Below are 19,133 nucleotides of genomic sequence, written 5' to 3'. Positions count from 1 at the left end.
AGGGACCAGTACTGTGTAGAAGAGAATTAACAGGTATATTAAAATCTTAATGTGAAGATAAAACTTTAGATCTCATAAAATAAAATACTGGAAAACACCTTCAATGGTCTTGTGTTGAGGAAAGGCCTCATTAGAATCCCCAAAACACAGAATTTGAGAAACAAATGTATGTGATTATAATAAAAATTGCATTTCTTTTTAACTAAAAACATCATAGACAATGTTTACAGACATATAATAAATTGAGAAAATATATTTTCAAAGTATAAAAGTCACAAAAGATTAATATCCACATTGTACAAGAAAGACCTGCAAAGTAATAAGAGCAGGAACCTGAATGGGGAAAAAAAAAAAGGCAGAAAAGATGAATAGGCAATTTATAAAAGGAAAGTCTGAATGGCTATGTACATGAACTCACCACTAGACACCAAAAAGCAAATTAAAATAACAACAAAGAGCTTTGCTGTACCAAACAGAATGGCCAAAATTAGGGTGACAGATAAAACAAAGTGCTGTGTAGCATATCAGGTGAAGGGAATATTTCTCCAACAACTGGTGAGAGGATAGATTATTACATTAGTTCTGGAAAGCAATCTAGGAAAGAAATTAAGTATCTGTACATCTCATCAGTAGCACTACTCCTAGTTATAATTCTGAGAAATAACTCACAAGATCTAAAGAGAACGCACTCTAGATGTTGATTTAGGCAAAAAGCTTGTGAGAATTGGCCAGAAAGCCCCTGCAGACTGGCTTCCAGTGGCCGGTGCCTTCGGGTGAGCCTGCTGGGCCGAGGATGGAGTCCCCCGTGCTGTCGCCCAAAGCCTACGGGAACACTCTAAAAAGTGGACATATGATACTGATGGGTAGGATATAATAAGGAGGGGCAGATTGAAGATTCAGCAGAATTGGATGACTGATGGGAAGAACTTCTAGTATTGATAAGAATTGGTGGAATCCAGATCCTGGGGGGAGGAGCTGATACTAATAGTAGAGACATGGCTATCATTGTAGAAAAAGGGAAGATTAGTGGAAGGCTTTCACCTATGGATTATAGGCACATCTCATTTTATTGTGCTTTACTTTATAATACTTCACATATATTGTGTTTTGTATACATTGAGATTCAAGACTTCAGTGGAAGAGGTACCTGAAGATATGGTAGAAATAATAAGAGTACTAAAAATCAGAAGTAGAGCCAGAAGATGTGACTGAATTGCTGCAATCTTATGATAAAACTTTAGTAGATGAGTTATTCCTTATGGATGAGCAAAGAAAGTGATTCCTTGAGATGGATCTGGTGAAGATGCTGTAAAAACTGTTGAAATGACAACAAAGGCTTTAGAATATTACATAAACTCAGTTGCTTTTAAAGCAGTGTCAGAGTTTGAGAAGATTGACTTCAATTCTGAGACAAGTTCTACTGTGCGTAGAATGCTATCGAACAGCATCCCATGCTATAGAGAAATAATTCATGAAGGGAAGAGTCAACTGATGCTTCAGACTTCATTATTGTCTTATTTTAAGGAATTGCCACAACTGCTCCGAACTTAAGCAACCACATAATCAATCAGTCAGCAGTCATCAACATTGAGGCAAGATCCTCCACCAACAAAAAGGTTGTGTCTTGCTGAAAGCACAGATGGTGGTTAGCATTTTTTAGCAATAAAGTATTTTTAAAATTAAGTTATTTTTTTCATTTATTTATTTTCAGCATAACAGTATCATTATTTTTTCACCACACCCAGTGCTCCATGCAATCTGTGCCCTCTATAATACCCACCTGGTACCCCGACCTCCCACCACCCCCCCGCCACTTCAAACCCCTCAGATTGTTTTTCAGAGTCCATAGTCTCTCATGATTCACCTCCCCTTCCAATTTACCCCAACCCCCTTCTCTCTAACTCCCCATGTCCTCCATGCTTTTTATTATGCTCCACAAATAAGTGAAACCATATGATAATTGACTCTCTCTGCTTGACTTATTTCACTCAGCATAGTTATTTTTTTAGACATAATACTATTGTACATGAAATAGACTATGTGCACTGAGAAACCAAAAAAATTCATTTGACTTGTTTTGTTGCAATATTTGTTTTATTGTTTTATTGAGGTAGTTTGGAACTAAACATACAAGTTCTCTTAGGTATGCTTATTATTTGGTGGCACAAACCTGAGGATTATGTGTGTCTTTTTTTTTTTTTTTTTTTTTTTTTTTTGTCTTTCAACATGATGCATAGCCTCTGCGGAGAGTGAGAGGTGTGAAGAAATTTTAATTTCATTTACATCATGAGGAAATTTCAATAGTTTCTTTGGAGAATGGGAGTGCAAGTGGATGGGGGAAAGATACTGTGACCAGCTTTGAGTGAACAAAGCTTTGAGTGAACACCTGAGGCTGGCAGCTATGAAAAAACAGAGGGACAAGCAAGCATAGTGGTGACACGCTCCACTCGCACCTCCAAGTATTGAGTAATAGTATTGCTTGTTATTTAAAAACTTCTTCACTCATTGTATACTCTTTTATTTTTCTATCTTCGCTGTTATGTTTTAATTTATTTAACTTAAAATTTGGTATGTGTTTTTCCCCTGAGTAAGATATTATTAGGTTTTACTATTAACTCATTTGATATGGATTGATAATATCCTTTGTAGGTTATTCTTTCTACAATTAAATAGTTTAGTTTCCAGAAATTTTGCAAAAGTATTAATTTGTTTTCTACTGAAAATGACAACCATCAAAATTAATAATAGTCTCATCTACACTGTAATAATCCAAAAATATAACATAATTACAAATATCACAATGTTACTTACTGGGAAGTGGTGGCGCTTGTGCTGAAATACAAGAAATATAAGTTTTGTTAGGCACTTATGGGCACAGTATACCTACCCCTATTAATCTTACATGAGGGAATCATTTAATCAAAAGCTATAAGCAAAAGGACTTCTGTATCAATTACTTTGATGTTGGGGTTCCTGACAAAATATTCACTTAGAAAGTATGTCAGATGCTCAATTCTGGTGTTGGAAAGGAAGTAGGACCTTAGTACCCACTAAGCTGTTGTGATATCCACACTGTAATATCCTTTCCAAGTGAAGAACTTGTTTGTTTGTTTATATTGAAACACAGTTGACATGTGATGTTACATTAGTTTCAGGTGTATAATATAATTACTTGGTAAAGCTGTATGTTATGCTGCTCCTCCAATTATTTTTTTCTTTTACCTCTTTTTTTTTTCTTTTCTGAATTTTAATTCCAAGATAGTTAACATAGAGTGTTTTATTAGTTTCAGGTGTACAATATAGTGATTCAACAAATCTATACATTATTCAGTGCTCATCAAAATAAATGTATTCGTAAGTCCATCTACCTATTTAACCCATCTCCTTAACACCTCTCTTCTGGTAAACATCAGTTTGTTCTCTATAGTTAAGAGTCTATTTGGAGGGGCGCCTGGGTGGCTCAGTGGGTTAAGCCTCTACCTTTGGCTCAGGTCATGATCTCAGGATCCCGGGATCCAGCCCCACATCTGGCTCTCTGCTCCGCGGGGAACCTGCTTCCTCCCTCTCTTGCTCTGCCTGACTCTCTGCCTGCTTGTGATCTTTGTCTGTAAATAAATAAATAAAATCTTAAAAAAAAAAAAAAAGGAGTCTCTTTGCAGAAGGGAGTTGAGGGAAATTGGAAGGAGAGGTGAACCATGAGAGACTATGGACTCTGAAAAACAACCTGAGGGTTTTGAAGGGGCGGGGGGAGGGAGGTTGGGGGAGCCAGGTGGTGGGTATTATGGAAGGCACGTAGGGCATGGGGCACTGGGTGTGGTGCATAAACAATGAACACTGTTAAGCTGAAAAGAAAAAGGAAAAAGAGTCTATTTGGAAGGTGGGCAGGGGAAGCAGACTCCCCGCTGAGCAGAGAGCCCGATGCAATGCAATGTTGGGCTCTATCAGAGGACCCTGAAATCATGATCCCAGCAGAAGGCAGAGGCTTTAACTCACTGAGTCATCCGGGCGCCCTCAATTTTTAGTTTTTGAGTAATCTCCATACTGTTTTTCAGAGTGGCTGCCCCAGTTTCCCTTCCCAAACATTGCAAACAGTTTTCTCCAGATCTTCATGAGCAGTTTTCTTGTGGTTTGTTTTTGTTTGTTTGTTTCTTTGTTTTCCCATTCTGATGGTGAGGTGATATCTCAATGTCCTTTTGATTTGTATTTCCCTGATGATGAGTGATGTTGAGCATTTTTTCATGTGTCTGTTGTCTATCTGGATGTCTCCTTTGGAGAAACGTCTGTTCATAACTTCTGCCCATTTTTAAAATTGGATCATTTGTTTTGTGATGTTGAGATGCAAAATAATCTTATTTTTTTTGCTTCTAATCATTTATCAGATACGTCATTTGAAAATATTTTCTGCCACTCATTAGTTTGGCTTTTAGTTTTGTTGATTGTTTTCTTTGCTGTGCAGAAGCTTTTTATTTTGATGTTCCAATAGTTTATTTTTGCTTTTGTTTCCCTTGCCTTGAGAGATAGATCTAGAAAAAAATTTGCCATGGCCCAAGTCAGAGAAGTTATTGCCTGTGTTCTCATCTACGATTTTCTTGGTTTCAGGTCTCACATTAGTCTATTTTGATTTTGCCTTTGTTTATGGTGTAAGAGAGGGGTCCAGTTTCATTCTTCACAGGTAGCTGTCCAGTTTTCCCAATATCATTTGTTGAAGAGAATTTTTTTTTCTATTGAATTTTTTTTCCTACCTTGTTGAACATTAATTGACCTTATCTGAACTATGTATTTTGTTCCACTGGTGTCTATTTTTGTGCCAGTACCATACTGTCTCGATTACTGCAGCTTTATAATAAATCTTCAAATTTGAGATTGTGAGTTTGCCAGTATTGTTCTTTTCAAGATTGTTTTGGCTTTGGAGTCTTTTGTGTTTCCATATAAATTTGGGGGTTATTTGTTCTAGTTCTGTAAAAGATGTCGTTGGGGTTTTGGTGAGGATTGCATTAAATGGGTAAATTGCCTTGGGTAGTACAAACATTTTAACATATTTGTTTTGCTATTCTATAGGCATGAAATGTTTATCCCTTTCTTGTTTCATCTTCAATTTCTTTCAACAATATTTTATAATTTTCCGAGGTTCAGATGCTACATGTCTTTCACTTCCCTGGCTAAGTTTATTCGTAGGGATTTTATTATTTCTGGTATAATTATAAATGGAACTGTATTTTTTTTTCTTTTAATTTCTTTTCAGTGTTCCAGAATTCATTGTTTATGCATCCTCCAGTGCTCCATGCAATATGTGCCCTCCATAATACCCACCACCACGCTCACCCAACTCCCCACTTCCCATCCCTCCAAAACCCTCAGATTGTTTCTCAGGATCCACAGTCTCTCATGGTTCATCTGCCCCTATAATTTCCCCCAACTTTCTTCTCCTCTCCATCTCCCCATGTCCTCTGGTGTTATTCCTTATGCTCCAAAAATAAGTGAAATGACATAATAATTACTCTCTCTGCTTGATTTATTTCACTCAGCATAATCTCTTCCAGTCCCGTTCATGTTGATACAAAAGTTGGGTATTCTTCCTTTCTGATGGAGGCATAATACGCCACTGTATACACGGACCATATCTTCTTTATGCATTCCTCCATTGAAGGGCATCTTGGTTCTTTCCATAGTTTGGCGACTGTGGCCATTCCTGCTATGAACATTGGGGTAGAGATGGCCCTTCTTTTCACTACATCTCTACCTTTGGGGTAAATACCCAGCAGTGAAATTGCAGAGTCATAAGGAAGCTCTATTTTTAATTTCTTAAAAATCTCCACACTGTTTTCCAAAGTGGCTGTACCAACTTGCATTCCCACAAACAGTGTCAGAGGGTTCCCCTTTCTCCACAACCTCTCCAACATTTGTTTCCTATCTTGTTAATTTTGGCCATTATGATGTAAGGTGGTATCTCAATGTGATTTTGATTTGGATATCCCTGATGGCTAGTGATGATGAACATTTTTTCATGTATCTTATAGCCATTTGTATGTCTTCTTTGGAGAAGTGTCTGCTCATGCCTTCTGCCCATTCTTCAACGTGGTTCTGTCTTGTGCGTGTTGAGTTTGAGGAGTTCTTAATGGATATCAGCCCTTTGTCTGGAGTGTCATTTGAGAAAGTCTTCTCTAATTCTGTGGGTTGCCTCTTTGTTTTGTTGACTGTTTCCTTTGCTGTGCAAAAGCTTTTTATCTTGATGAAGTCCCAAAAGTTCATTTTCTCTTCTGTTTCCTTCACCTTAGGAGACATATCTTGAAAGAAGTTGCTGTGGCCAATGTCGAAGAAGTTACTGTCTATATTCTATCTAGGATTCTGATGGATTCCTGCCTCACGTTGAGGTCTTTTATCCATTTTGAGTTTATCTTTGTGTATGGTGTAAGAGAATGGTTGAGTTTCATTCTTCTACATATAGCTGTCCAATTTTCATAGCACTATTTATTGAAGAGACTGTCTTTTTTCCACGGCATATTTTTTTCTGCTTTGTCAAAGATTATTTGACCATCTTTGACAAATCAGGAAAAAATATACCGTGGAAAAAAGACAGTCTCTTCAATAAATAGTGCTATGAAAATTGGACATAGTGAGGGTCCATAACTGGGCTCTCTGCCCTGTCCACTGGTCTATGTGTTTGTTTTTATGCCAGTACCATGCTATCTTGGTGATCACAGCTTTGTAGTAAAGATTGAAATCAGGTGACATGATGCCCCCAGTTTTTTTTCTTTTTCAACCTTTCCTTAGCAATTCAGGGTCTCTTCTGATTCCATACAAATTTTAGGATTGTTTGCTCCAGCTCTTTGAAAAATGCTAGTGGAATTTTGATTGGAATGGCATTGAAAGTATAGATTTCTCTAGGCAATATAGACATTTTAACAATGTTTATTATTCCAGTCCATGAGTGTGGAATGGTCTTCCATCTTCTTGTGTCTTCTTCACTTTCTTTCATGAGTGTTCTCATGAGTAGTTCCTTGAGTACAGATCCTTTATGTCTTTGGTTAGGTTTATTCCCAGGTATCTTATGGTTCTTGGTGCTATAGTAAATGGAATCAATTCTCTAATTTCTCTTTCTGTATTTTCATGGTTAGTGTATAAGAAAGCCACTGATTTCTGTATGTTGACTTTGTATCCTGCCACATTACTGAATTGCTGTATGAGTTCTAGTAGTTTGGGGGTGGAGTTTTTTGGGTTTTCCATATAAAGAATCATGTCATCTGTGAAGAGAGAGTTTGACTTCTTCATTGCCAATATGAATACATTTTATTTCTCTTTATTGTCAGATTGTTGTTGCTAGGACTTCTAATACTATGTTGAACTAGAGTGGCGAGAGTGGGCATCCTTGTCATGTTCCTGATCTCAAAGGGAAGACTGTGAGCTTTTTCCCATTGAGGATGTTATTTGCTGTGGGTTTTTCATGGGTAGATGTTATGAAGTTGAGGAATGTTCCCTCTATCCGTATACTTTGTAGCATTTTGATGAGGAACAGATGCTGTGTCTTGGTGTCAATTTTTTTTTTTTCTGCATCAATTGAGAGGACCATATGGCTCTTCTCTCTTCTCTTATTGATTGTTCTATCACATTGATTGATTTGCGAATATTGAGCCACCCTTGCAACCCAGGAATAAATCCCACCTGGTCCTGGTGGATAATCTTTTTAAGGTACTGCTGGATCCTATTAGCTAAGATCTTGTTGAGAATTGAAGCATCCGTATTCATCAGGGATATTGGTCTGATATTCTCCCTTTTGTTCGGGTCTTTTCCTGGTCTGGGGATCAGGATAATGCTGGCTTCATAAAAAGAGTCTGGAAGTTTTTTCCTTCTTCTTCAATTTTTTGAAACAGCTTCAGAAGAATAGGTATTATTTCTTTGAAAATTCCCCAAGAGAATGCTAGGTCCTGGGCTCATGTTTTTTGGGAGGTTTTTGATCACTGCTTCAATCTCCTTCCTAGATATTGGTCTATTCACATTGTCAGTTTCTTCCTGATTCAGTTTTGGATGTTTATAGTTTCCAGGAATGCATCCATTTCATCTAGGTCACTTAAGTTATCAGCATATAACTGTTGATAATAATTTCTGATGATCATTTCTGTTTCCTCAGTGTTAGTTGTGATCTTTCCCTTTTCATTCATAATTTTATTAATTTTGGTCTTTTATCTTTTCTTTTGGATAATTTTGGCCAATGGTTCATCAATCTTATTGATTCTTTAAAAAAAAAGCATCTAATTTCATTGATGGATTCTCCTGTATCTCTACTTTCTATCTCATTCATTTCGGCTCTAATCTTGATTATTTCCCTTCTTGTGTGTGGGGTTGGCTTACTTTTTTTTGATTCTCTAGTTATTTAAGATATAAAGACAGCTGGTGTATTCTGGATTTTTCAATTTTTTTGAGGGAGGCTTGGATGGCTATGTATTTCTCCCTTAGGACTGCCTTTGTTGTATCCCATAGGTTTGGATGGAAATGTCTTCATTCTCATTGGTTTCCATGAGTTGTTTAAGTTCTTCTTTGATTTCCTGGTTGACTCCAGCATTCTTAAGCAAGGTAGTCTTTAGCTTCCAGGTGTCTGAATTCCTTCCAAACTTTTTCTTGTGGTTGAGGTCCAGTTTCAAAGCACTGTGGTCTGTAATATGCATGGAATAATCTCAGTCTTTTGGTATCAGTTGAGCTCTGATTTGTGACCCAGCATGTGGTCTATTCTGGAGAATGTTCCATGTGCATTGGAGAAGAATGAGTATTCTGTTGTTTTAGGGTGGAATATTCTGTATATATCCTTGAGGTCCATCTGTTCCAATGTGTCATTCAATGCTCTTGTCCCTTTATTGGTTTTCTGCTTGGATAATGTGTTTATTACTGAGAGTGATGTGTTAAGATCCCCTACTATTAATGTATTCATATCAATATGAGTCTTTATCTTGATTCATAGTTGTCTTATGTACTTTGCTGCTCCCATATTGGGAGCATAAATATTTACAATTGTTAGATCCTCTTGGTGGATAGGTGTGGAGCGGGACTCAGACCCCAGTGGCACAGCTTGTGTGCCGAGTGCAAAAGGCTGTGGTTCTAGACAGCCCCTGCTGGCGTCCATGCCAGACTCTCTCATGTGAACCACTGCCACCCAGACGCTGTGATTCTCGATGGTGGCTCAGGGACCAAGGCCTGACTTCTTTGCTGCACTCTCTCTGGCACAGCGCCAGCCACCGCTGGTGGTGTGTAGTTAGTTGTTCGCTGTCCTGGGCCCGTTAGCTTAAGCCTGTGTCCTTAACTCCCCAATTCCACCAATTTCCCTTTAATATCTTTTGTTCTTTTTGAGTGTTTTTAACTAGAATCCAAGATAATGCTGGTCCCCAATCACAGGGTACTCTCATGTTTGGGGTACTACTTTCCAATGGGTCAATTCTGGTGGCTCCCTCCTCCTTTTGTTTATCTTCCAATATCAGTCCCATGTCCCCACTCCACTTTACCTGTCTACTGGCATCTTCTGCCCCCGTAGAGATCCAGAAGTGTATAATTCTACTCTCAGGCTGATTTCATGGGTGATCAGAGTGCTTTGGTAAATAATCAGCACACTTTAGGGGACTGGTTGAAACAGCGTGCCCTACTTCTCTGCCACCTTGCCCCCCTCCAGAACTATTTTCTTAATTCATTTTTCTACAATTTCATTAGTAGTTTAGAAATGCAACAGATTTCTGTATATCAATTTAGCATCGCATGACCTTATTGAATTTATTTACCAGTTCTATTAATTTTATGGTAAGGTCTTTAGGGTTTTTTAATATACAGTATCTATCATGTTACCAGAAAATAGTGACTATTTTACTTATTTACCAACATGGATTCATTTTATTCCTTCATCTTGTCTAAGTGCTGTGGCTAGGACTTCCAGAACAATGTTGAATAAAAGTGATGAGAGTGAACATCTTTTTATTCCTGACCTTATGGGAAAAGCTCTCAGTTGTTCCCCAATAAGCATGTTAGCTGTGGATTTTTCATATATGGTTTTTATTATGTTGAGGTTTATTCCTTCTAAACACACTTTGTTGAGGGATTTTATCATGAATGGGTGTTGTACTCCATCAAATGCTTTTTCTGCATCTATTGAAAAATCATATGGTGTTTATCTTTTCTCTTGTTGATGTGATGTATCATATTGATTGATTTCTCTATATTGAACCACTTTGTATCCCAGGAATAAATCTCATCTGATTCTGGAGAATGATTTCTTATTTAATATATTGTATGTGGTTTGCTAATATTTTTTTGAGGACTTTTGTATCCAAGTTCATCAGAGATGGTCTGTGGTTCTCTTTTTTGGAGTGTCTTTATCTGGTTTTGATACCAGGGTAATGCTGACCTCATAGAATGAATGAATTATTATTATTTTTATTTTTTAAATTTTATTATTTTAAAATAAAAATTAAAAAAAATTCAAATTATTTTTATTTTATTATTGATGCTGCGATTTTATTATTTTGGAATAATTTGAGAAAAATAGACATTGTCTTTTTTGTTTGTTTGTTTGTTTAATTTGAGAGAATTCACTCATGGAGCCATTTGTTCCTGGACTTTGATTTGTTGGAAGTATTTTGATTACTGATTCAATTTCACTGCTGGTAGTTAGTCTGTTCAAATTTTCTATTTCTTCCTGAGTCAGTTTTGGGAAGTTGCATGTTCCTAGGAATTTATCCATTTCTTTTAGGTTGTCCAATTTGTTGGTATATAATTTTTCATAGTACTCTCTTAATACTCTGTATTTCTGTGGTTTCAGTTGTTACCTCTCTTGTTTTTTTTCTGATTCTATTTATTAGAGACCTCCTCTCTCTCTCTTTTACTATTTTTTTGACGAATCTGGCTAAATGTTTATCTATTTTTTTTATCTTTTCAAAGAACCACCTCCTGGTTTCAATGATATTTTCTGTTTTTATTTGTTTCTATTTCATTTATTTCTTCTCTAATCTTTATTTCCTTTCTTATACTGCTTTTGGGTTTTATATGTTCTTCATTTCTAACTCTTTAGGTGTAAGTTTAGGTTGTTTGAGATTTTTCTTGCTTCTTGAGATAGGCCTGCATTGTTGTAAACCTCCCTCTTACAGCCACTTTTGCTGCATCTCAAAGATTTGGAATCACTCTGTTTTCTTTTGTCTCCATTTATTGTTTTTTAATTGTCTCTTTTTGGTTGACACATCCATTGTTTAGTAGCATGATATTTAACCTCCAAGTATGGTGTTCTTTCCAATATTTTTTTTCTTTTTATTGTGGTTGACTTCTAGTTTCACAGTGTTGTGGTCAGAAAAAAAATGCATGGTATGACTTATAGTTTGAATTTGTTGAGGCTTGTTTTGTGGCCTAAAATGTGATTTGTTTTGGAAAATGTTCCATATGTACTTGAAAAGATGTGTTTTCTGCTATTTTTGGATAAAATGTTTTGAATGTATCTGTTAGAGTCCTCTGTTTCTGTGTGTCATTCAAAGCCATTGTTTCCTTACTGCTATTCTGTTTAGATGATCTATCCACTGATTTAAGTGGGGTGTTAAAGTCCCCTACTACTATTGTGTTACTATTGGTTATTCCATTTATGTTTGTTGTTAAATACTTTATATATTTGGTTCTCTCATCTTGCATCCATAAATATTTACAATTGGCATATATCTTCTTGTTGGATTATACTGTTTATGGTTATGTAGTGTCCCTGTTTGTCTTTTGTTACAGCCTTTGTTTTAAAGACATTTTGTCTGATATAAGTATTGTTATTTCAGCTTTCTTTTCACTTCCATCACATGATAAATGTTTTTGCACTTCACTTCACTTCACATTCAATCTGCTAATGTTCTTATCTGAAATTATTCTCTTGTAGGAAACATATAGATAGGTCTTTTTTTTTTTTATCCATCCTGTCATCCTGTCTTTTGATTGTTTAGTCCATTTACATTCAGTTTAATTATTGATAAGTATGTGCTCATAGCCATTTTGTTACTTATTTTTATGGTTGTTTTTGTAGTTTTTCTCTGATCCTTTCTTCTCTTCTATCACAGTTTGTTGTTGTTGTTTTTATGTGATGTACTTGGATTTATTTCTCTTTATTTTTTTGCATATCTACTACTGGTTTTGATTTGTGGCTACCAAAGGTTAGTATGAACATCTTCTGCATATAACTGTCTATATGAAGTTAAAGATTGCTTAAGTCTGGACCCATTCTTTATACCTCTCTCCCTGCTCATGGTTTGGGTATATGGTGTCATACATTTCATCCTTTTATTTTGTGGACCCCTTCACTGATTTTTGTTTTCTCTTGACTGATTTTTAAACATATACCTAATTTTACTACTTTTGTGCTTCCTATTTTTCTTATTCCTGTTTATGGTTTTCTTTTCCACTCAAAGTGAACACTTACATTTTTTGTAAGGCTAGTTTAGTGGTCATGAATTCCTCTAACTCTTGTTTGTCTAGGAAAATCTTTATCTCTTCTACCTGAATAATAGCAGTGCTGGATAGAATATTCTTGGCTGCATATCTTTCCCATTCAACACTTTGAACACATGATGCCACTCTCTTCTGGCCTACAAAGTTTCTGCTAAAAAAAAACAGCTGATAACCTTATGATGTCTCCCTTGTATGAAGCTATTTTCCTTTCTCCTGCTTCTTTTAAATCTCTCTCCTTTCATTACTTTTTGCCATTTTAATTCCTATGTCTCTTGATGTGATCCTCTTGGGGTTGATTTTGTTGGGGGCTCTCTGTGCCTCCTCATGTATCTCCTTTCCCAGATTTGGAAAGTTTTTAGCTATTATTTCTTCAAATAAATTTTCTGCCCTCTTTTCACTCTCTTCTCCTTCTGGGATCCCTATAATGTGAATGGGCTTGATAGTGTTGCTGACTTCTCTTAATCTATTTTCATTTCATATTCCTTTTACTTTCCTGTGTTCAGCTGGATTACCTCCCAATAGTTTGTCCTCCAGGTTGCTGATCTGTTATTTTGCTCCCTCTAGTTTACTACTTTTTTCCCTCTAGTATATTTTAATTGCAGCTATTGACTTCTTAATCTCCGATTTGTTCTTTTTCTGTTTTCTAACTTAGTTAAGGGTTTCACTGAGGTCCTTCCCTCTTTTCTCAAGTCCAGTTATTATCTTTATGGCCATTACTTTAAGTTTTCTATCAGTCATATTACTTATCTTTGTTTTGTTTGGCTATCTTATTAAAATTTTGTCCTGTTCTTTCATTTGGGACATATTCCTCTGTCTTTTCATTTTGTCTAGTTCTTTGTGTCTGTTTCTATGTGTTTGGGAAGTTAGCTACATCTTCTGCTCCAAAACGTAGTAGTTTCAGGAAGAGGTCCTATAGTAGCCTGTAGGGCACTGTCTCCTATTCAGAACCTGATGCTTCTTGGTTGTCTCTAATATGAAGTGTGTGCAACCTACTATTGTGGCTATTTGCCTTCAGTCTAGTTATCTGCAATGGGTCTCTTTGCCTGTGGTGGGCAGAAATTGGTCCTGTGTTAATGGGCCAGTCTGGGACTGTCATGGGCTTGAATTGAAACAGAGAAAGAATTTTACAGAGCTACAGTTACATCAAATTCCAGGGAGCTTTCTCTGTGTTGTCCTCTGGGAAGCTTTCATTGGTGGGTGGGGCCTACAGTTAGATCAGATGTTCATCCCAGCCCATTGCTGACTCTGCAGTAGAACTGGTGTGTGTGGTTTTCTTCCCTTCTCATTAGGGCAGGAGTCACTTTGGGGTGGTGCTGGCCTCTGCTGGGATTGCTTGCACACTGTCGCATTTGTTACACCACTTTGGATGGACTCTGGCTAAAGGGACATTGGATAGAATGGGCTCACAGGAGAATACAGAGGTGTGGTGTACAATGCCAACAAGGCCCATGCATGTCTGTTTTGGGAAGGGAAATGCAGATTTCCAGGAGAACTGCTGAGGCTGAAGTGGGGCTGGAGAGTTGGTATCTACTGAACAGTGCAAGGGTGGGCATACCGTTAGCAAACTAGATGAAAATTGTTCAGAGTGTGCTAGTTCCCACAGATGTTTATGTATCTAGGCTGGGCGATAGGATAGGAAATGGAGCTTGCCAGCTCTTTTGTTCTTGGAAAAGTCTCCCAAGTATCCCTATAGCTCCAGCATTCACTCTGAGATTACTAAACATATATCCGTTCCATATATCCCAGGCATTTTTCAGACTGCTGCTTCTCTGCTGCACCTCAGCAAGACTATTTATTGTGCTGTCTCTTTAAGGCAGGGACTCACTATCCTAACACTCTCTGGCTTTCCCAGAGTCAAGCCCACTGGTTTTTAAAGATCTAGATGTTAAGTTCCAAAGACTGTAGGAACTTGTGAAGTTAAATTCCCAATTTTTAAAGCCAAATATGGGGATTTATCTCACAGTGTGGGTAGCTTGTATCTGAGATGGGGTCTCTTCCTATCTCCTTTCCACTCTAGAGGTCTCCCTCTCTCCCAGGTACAGTCCCATGAATAAATATGGCTCCTGACCTCATTTATCTGATGTAGCTTTCTCTGCATTCAGCAGCATCTTCTCTCCCAGTCTTTGGGTCATTTGCTGGGTTATTTATATCAATGTGGGTACAAACTAGGTGTATCCAGGGAATAAGGTAATCCTAGGATCCTCCTACTCCCCAATCTTCCATGGAAGTTGTTTATTTCTTCACAAAATTTCTGAAAAATCTATATTCGCTTCAGATTTTACATAGTTTAGATATGCATTTATTGAATATATCTGTGTAATAGTTACATTTATGGAAGCACAAACATGTTATATAGGTGTTCATTCTTTTTAACCTCTTATGTGTTTTGTAGAGATTTCAAAGCTTGGCAAATGCCTGTTGCTGTTGTTGCTTTTTCCCCCTTTCCTCCTTTTATAGTTTTCTCATTTCTTACTCTAACTTTTCTTACCCGTGGTCTTCTTTGTCAGTTGCCATCCACTTATTCAAAAATGAATATGTGATTCAGGCCATGACTTTTTTTCTCTACTTTTTATTCTTTTAATTAATCAATGTAGTTTTAGTGTATAAATTCGTGGGCAAATGCTTCTTGATTGCATAAAAAGTACTTAGAAAGACTAGGGACTTCATGAAAAATCGAGAATAAATTATCATTCTAAGAATCAATTATAGGACATCAGGTAGCAGGAGAACAGCTAGATAGCTTATCAAACCATTCCAAACACCTACAAATCCAACAGGAGATCGAAGAGAAGAAGAGCAGCAATTCTAGAAACAGAAAATCAACCATTTTCTCTGGTGGAGAAGTGAATCCAAAGCAAGGGGAAGATAGACTGCAGGGGAAAGGGCCAGCTCCTGTCAAGCAGCGGAGCAACAGAGCACAAAATCAGAACTTTTAAAAGTCTTCTCCACTGAGGGACATTGCTCCAGAGGCTAAACAGGAGTGAAGCCCACATGGGAATAGCATGGTCTCAGGTCTTGCAGGGTCACAGAAGGATCAGGGGTATCTGAGCGTCACAGAGCTCACAGGTATTAGAGCAGGGATGCTGGCTACAAAGATGGAGCTGAGAAGTGAGCTCTTGACTCATGGTTACCTCATTGTGATCCATGGCACAGGTCACTGCTCTCTGAGAGTGGGGACCCCACAAGACCTGGAGACACTCCTCTGGAAGACTGCAGGGATCTGTGGGGTTTGGAGACTCCAGGCAGTGCTGTATGCCAGAGACAGAGATGCTTGGTCATGGGCTGGATAAGCTTGGAGTGCAGCCAGAGGCCAGGGAGATGGGAGTGATTGAGTGCTTTTCTCTGAGGGCTCACTGATGAATGGGGCCCTGAGCTCTCGGCTCCTTTGGCCAGAGACTGGGAGTCTGCCATTTTCATTCCCATCCTCCAGAACTCTACGGAAAGCATTCAGGGAAACCAAGCAAATAACTTAGCCTGGCCCCTGGTAAGGACGGTGCAATTCTGCTTCAGGCAAAGACACTTGAGAATCATTACAACAGTCCCCTCCCCAAGAAGATCAGCAAGAAATCCATCCATGACCAAGTTCACTTACCAAGGTGAACAATGGAATTCCAGAGAAGGAGAAAGCAAAGCATGGAATTAAGGGCTTTCTCCCCATCATTCTTTAGTCTTGCAAAATTAATTATTTTTTTTTATTTTATATTTTTCTAATGCTATTTTTTAAACTTTTACCCTTTCCACTTTTAAAGTTTTTTAACTAGTTTATCTTAAAAATGATTTCCAAGAAATATTTTTGAAACTTCATATTATTATAGTCACATTTTATCCTTCATTGTATCTAACTTTATTTCTTGTGTACACAGAGGGTTTTTTCTTCTAAAAAAATTTAGGATACAAATTCTTCTACTAGATCAAAATATACCCTAAATCTAGCACAGGGATTTGTTCTAGTTTCCAGCCTGAGCAAATTCTCTCCACTTTCTTTTTCTTTATTCTCCCAACCAACAAATATCATCAACTCTTTTTTAGAAAAAATTTTCAACTTTATAGTCATATTCCATCCCTTCATCATGTTTACCCTTAAATATGTTTTTCATTTCTTTAAAATTTGGGGTGGCCTAAATACTCCCAAAACTAAGTGAGTGAACCTGTTCTATTCACCAGCCCAATATATATATATATACATATATATATATTCAGAAAAAAATTAAAAGAAGAAAAAATATAAAAAAGAATATATATATACACACATATGTGTGTATCATTATAAGAATCATTATAATTATCATACACATATCATTATCATACACATAATTCTTATATACACATATAATACACATATAAGAATCATTATCATTATCATACACATTATCATTATCATACACATATGTGTGTATATATATATTATTTTTATATTTTTATTTATATTTATATTTATATTTTATATATTTATATTTTTATATTTATATTTTATTTATTATTTTATTTATATAATTATATTTATATATTTATATATTTGTATTATATATTATATATTTATATATTTATATTTATATTTATTTTTATTTTTTCTTTATTTTTTTTAATTTAAAAAAATTCAGAAATGAATTTCTTTTTACCTTCTTTCTCCCCCCCCCCGTCACGATTTGGAGTCTCCTCTGATTTGATTAAAGCACATTTTACTGGGGTCTTTACCACACTTTTAGTATTTTATTCACTCCTTCATATATTCTTATCTGGATAAAATGACAAAGTGGAAAAACTTACCACAGAAAAAATAACAAGAGGTAGTACCAAAGGCCAGGGAAGTAATCAATATGGACATTAGTAATATGTCAGATCTGGAGTTCAGAATGACAATTCTCAAGGTGCTATCTGGGAAAATAAAAGAACTAACATCTAACCAAGTTGAAATTAAAAAAAGCTATTTAAAAAGACAGTCTCTTCAATAAATGGTGCTGGGAAAACTGGAAAGCTATATGTAGAATGAAACTCAGCCATTCTCTTACACCATACACAAAGATAAACTTAAAATAGATAAAAGACCTCAACATGAGACAGGAATCCATCAAAACCCTAGAGGAGAACATAGGCAGTAACCTCTTCGATATCAGCCACAGCAACTTCTTTCAAGATATGTCTCCAAAGGCAAAGGAAACAAAAGCCAAAATAAAATTCTGGGACTTCATCAAAATCAAAAGCCTCTGCACAGCAAAGGAAACAGTCAAGAAAACAAAGAGGCAACCCATGGAATGGGAGAATATATTTGCAAATGACAGTACAGACAAAAGGTTAATATCCAGGATCTATATAGAACTCCTCAAACTCAACACACACAAAACAGGCAATCATATCAAAAAATGGGCAGAAGATATGAACAGACACTTCTCCAATGAAGACGTACAGATGGCTATCAGACATATGAAAAAATGTTCATCATCACTAGCCCTCAGGGAGATTCAAATTAAAACCACATTGAGATATCACCTTATACCAGTTAGAATGGCCAAAATTAGCAAGACAGGAAACAACATGTGTTGGAGGGGATGTGGAGAAAGGGGAACCCTCTTCCACTGTTGGTGGGAATGCAAGTTGGTGCAGCCACTTTGGAGAACAGTGTGGAGATTCCTCAAGAAATTAAAAATAGAGCTTCCCTAGGACCCTGCAATTGCACTCCTGGGTATTTACCCCAAAGATACAGATGTAGTGAAAAGAAGGGCCATATGTACCCCAATGTTTATAGCAGCAATGGCCATGGTCGCCAAACTGTGGAAAGAACCAAGATGCCCTTCAACGGACGAATGGATAAAGAAGATGTGGTCCATATACAGTATGGAGTATTATGCCTCCATCAGAAAGGATGAATACTCAACTTTTGTAGCAACATGGACAGGACTGGAAGAGATTATGCTGAGTGAAATAAGTCAAGCAGAGAGAGTCGATTATCACATGGTTTTACTTATTTGTGGAGCATAACAAATAGCATGGAGGACAAAGGGAGTTAGAGAGGAGAAGGGAGTTGGGGGAAATTGAAAGGGGGGTGAACTATGAGAGACTATGTACTCTGTAAAACAATCTGCAGGGTTTGAAGTGGCAGGGGGTGGGATGTTGGGGGAACCAGGTGGTGGGAATTAGAGAGGGCACGGATTGCATGGAGCACTGGGTGTGGTGCAAAAACAATGAATACTGTTATGCTGAAAATAAATAAATTTTAAAAAATGAGGTGCAATAAAAATGGAGGCTTTTACTGCTAGAATAAATGAGGCAGAATATAGAATAAGTGATATAGAAGATGAAATTATGGAGAATAGAGAAGCTGAGCAAAAGAGAGACAAACAACTGCTGGCCCATGAAGGGAGAATTCAAGAGATAAGTGATACCTTAAGACAAACAACATTAGAATAAATGGGATTCCAGAAGAAGAAGAAAAGAGAGCAGGGAGCAGAAGGTATATTGGAGATAATTACTATAGAGAATTTCCTTAATATGGCAAAGGGAACAAGCATCAAAATCCAGGGGGTGCAGAGTACCCCCCTCAAAATCAATAAGAATAGGTCCACACCCCGTCATCTAATAGTAAAATTAGCCTTAGAGACAAAGAGAAAATCCTGAAAGCAGCCCAGGACAAGAAGTCTGTACATACAATGGTAAAAATATTAGATTGGCAACAGACTTCTCCATAGAGACTT

At 37.0% G+C, this 19,133-nt stretch overlaps 1 protein-coding gene across 10 annotated transcripts in view; it reads right to left on the bottom strand.

Annotated features, from left to right (window-relative positions):
- The window catches only part of TSBP1 (testis expressed basic protein 1), a 264,417-nt gene that overhangs the window by 28,381 nt on the left and 216,903 nt on the right, over positions 1-19,133 (bottom strand). For all 10 annotated transcript variants that reach the window (XM_032340735.1, XM_032340740.1, XM_032340741.1 and 7 more), the window contains one exon: positions 2,812-2,832. In XM_032340735.1, the coding sequence (XP_032196626.1) occupies positions 2,812-2,832 (21 nt within the window). The remainder of the gene's footprint in view (positions 1-2,811; positions 2,833-19,133) is intronic.

Source organism: Mustela erminea, chromosome 4, assembly GCF_009829155.1.
Source record: "Mustela erminea isolate mMusErm1 chromosome 4, mMusErm1.Pri, whole genome shotgun sequence".
Taxonomy (NCBI): domain Eukaryota; kingdom Metazoa; phylum Chordata; class Mammalia; order Carnivora; family Mustelidae; genus Mustela; species Mustela erminea.
The sequence above is the reverse complement of the archived record's forward strand: the minus strand, read 5'-3'. Positions and strand labels throughout refer to the sequence as shown.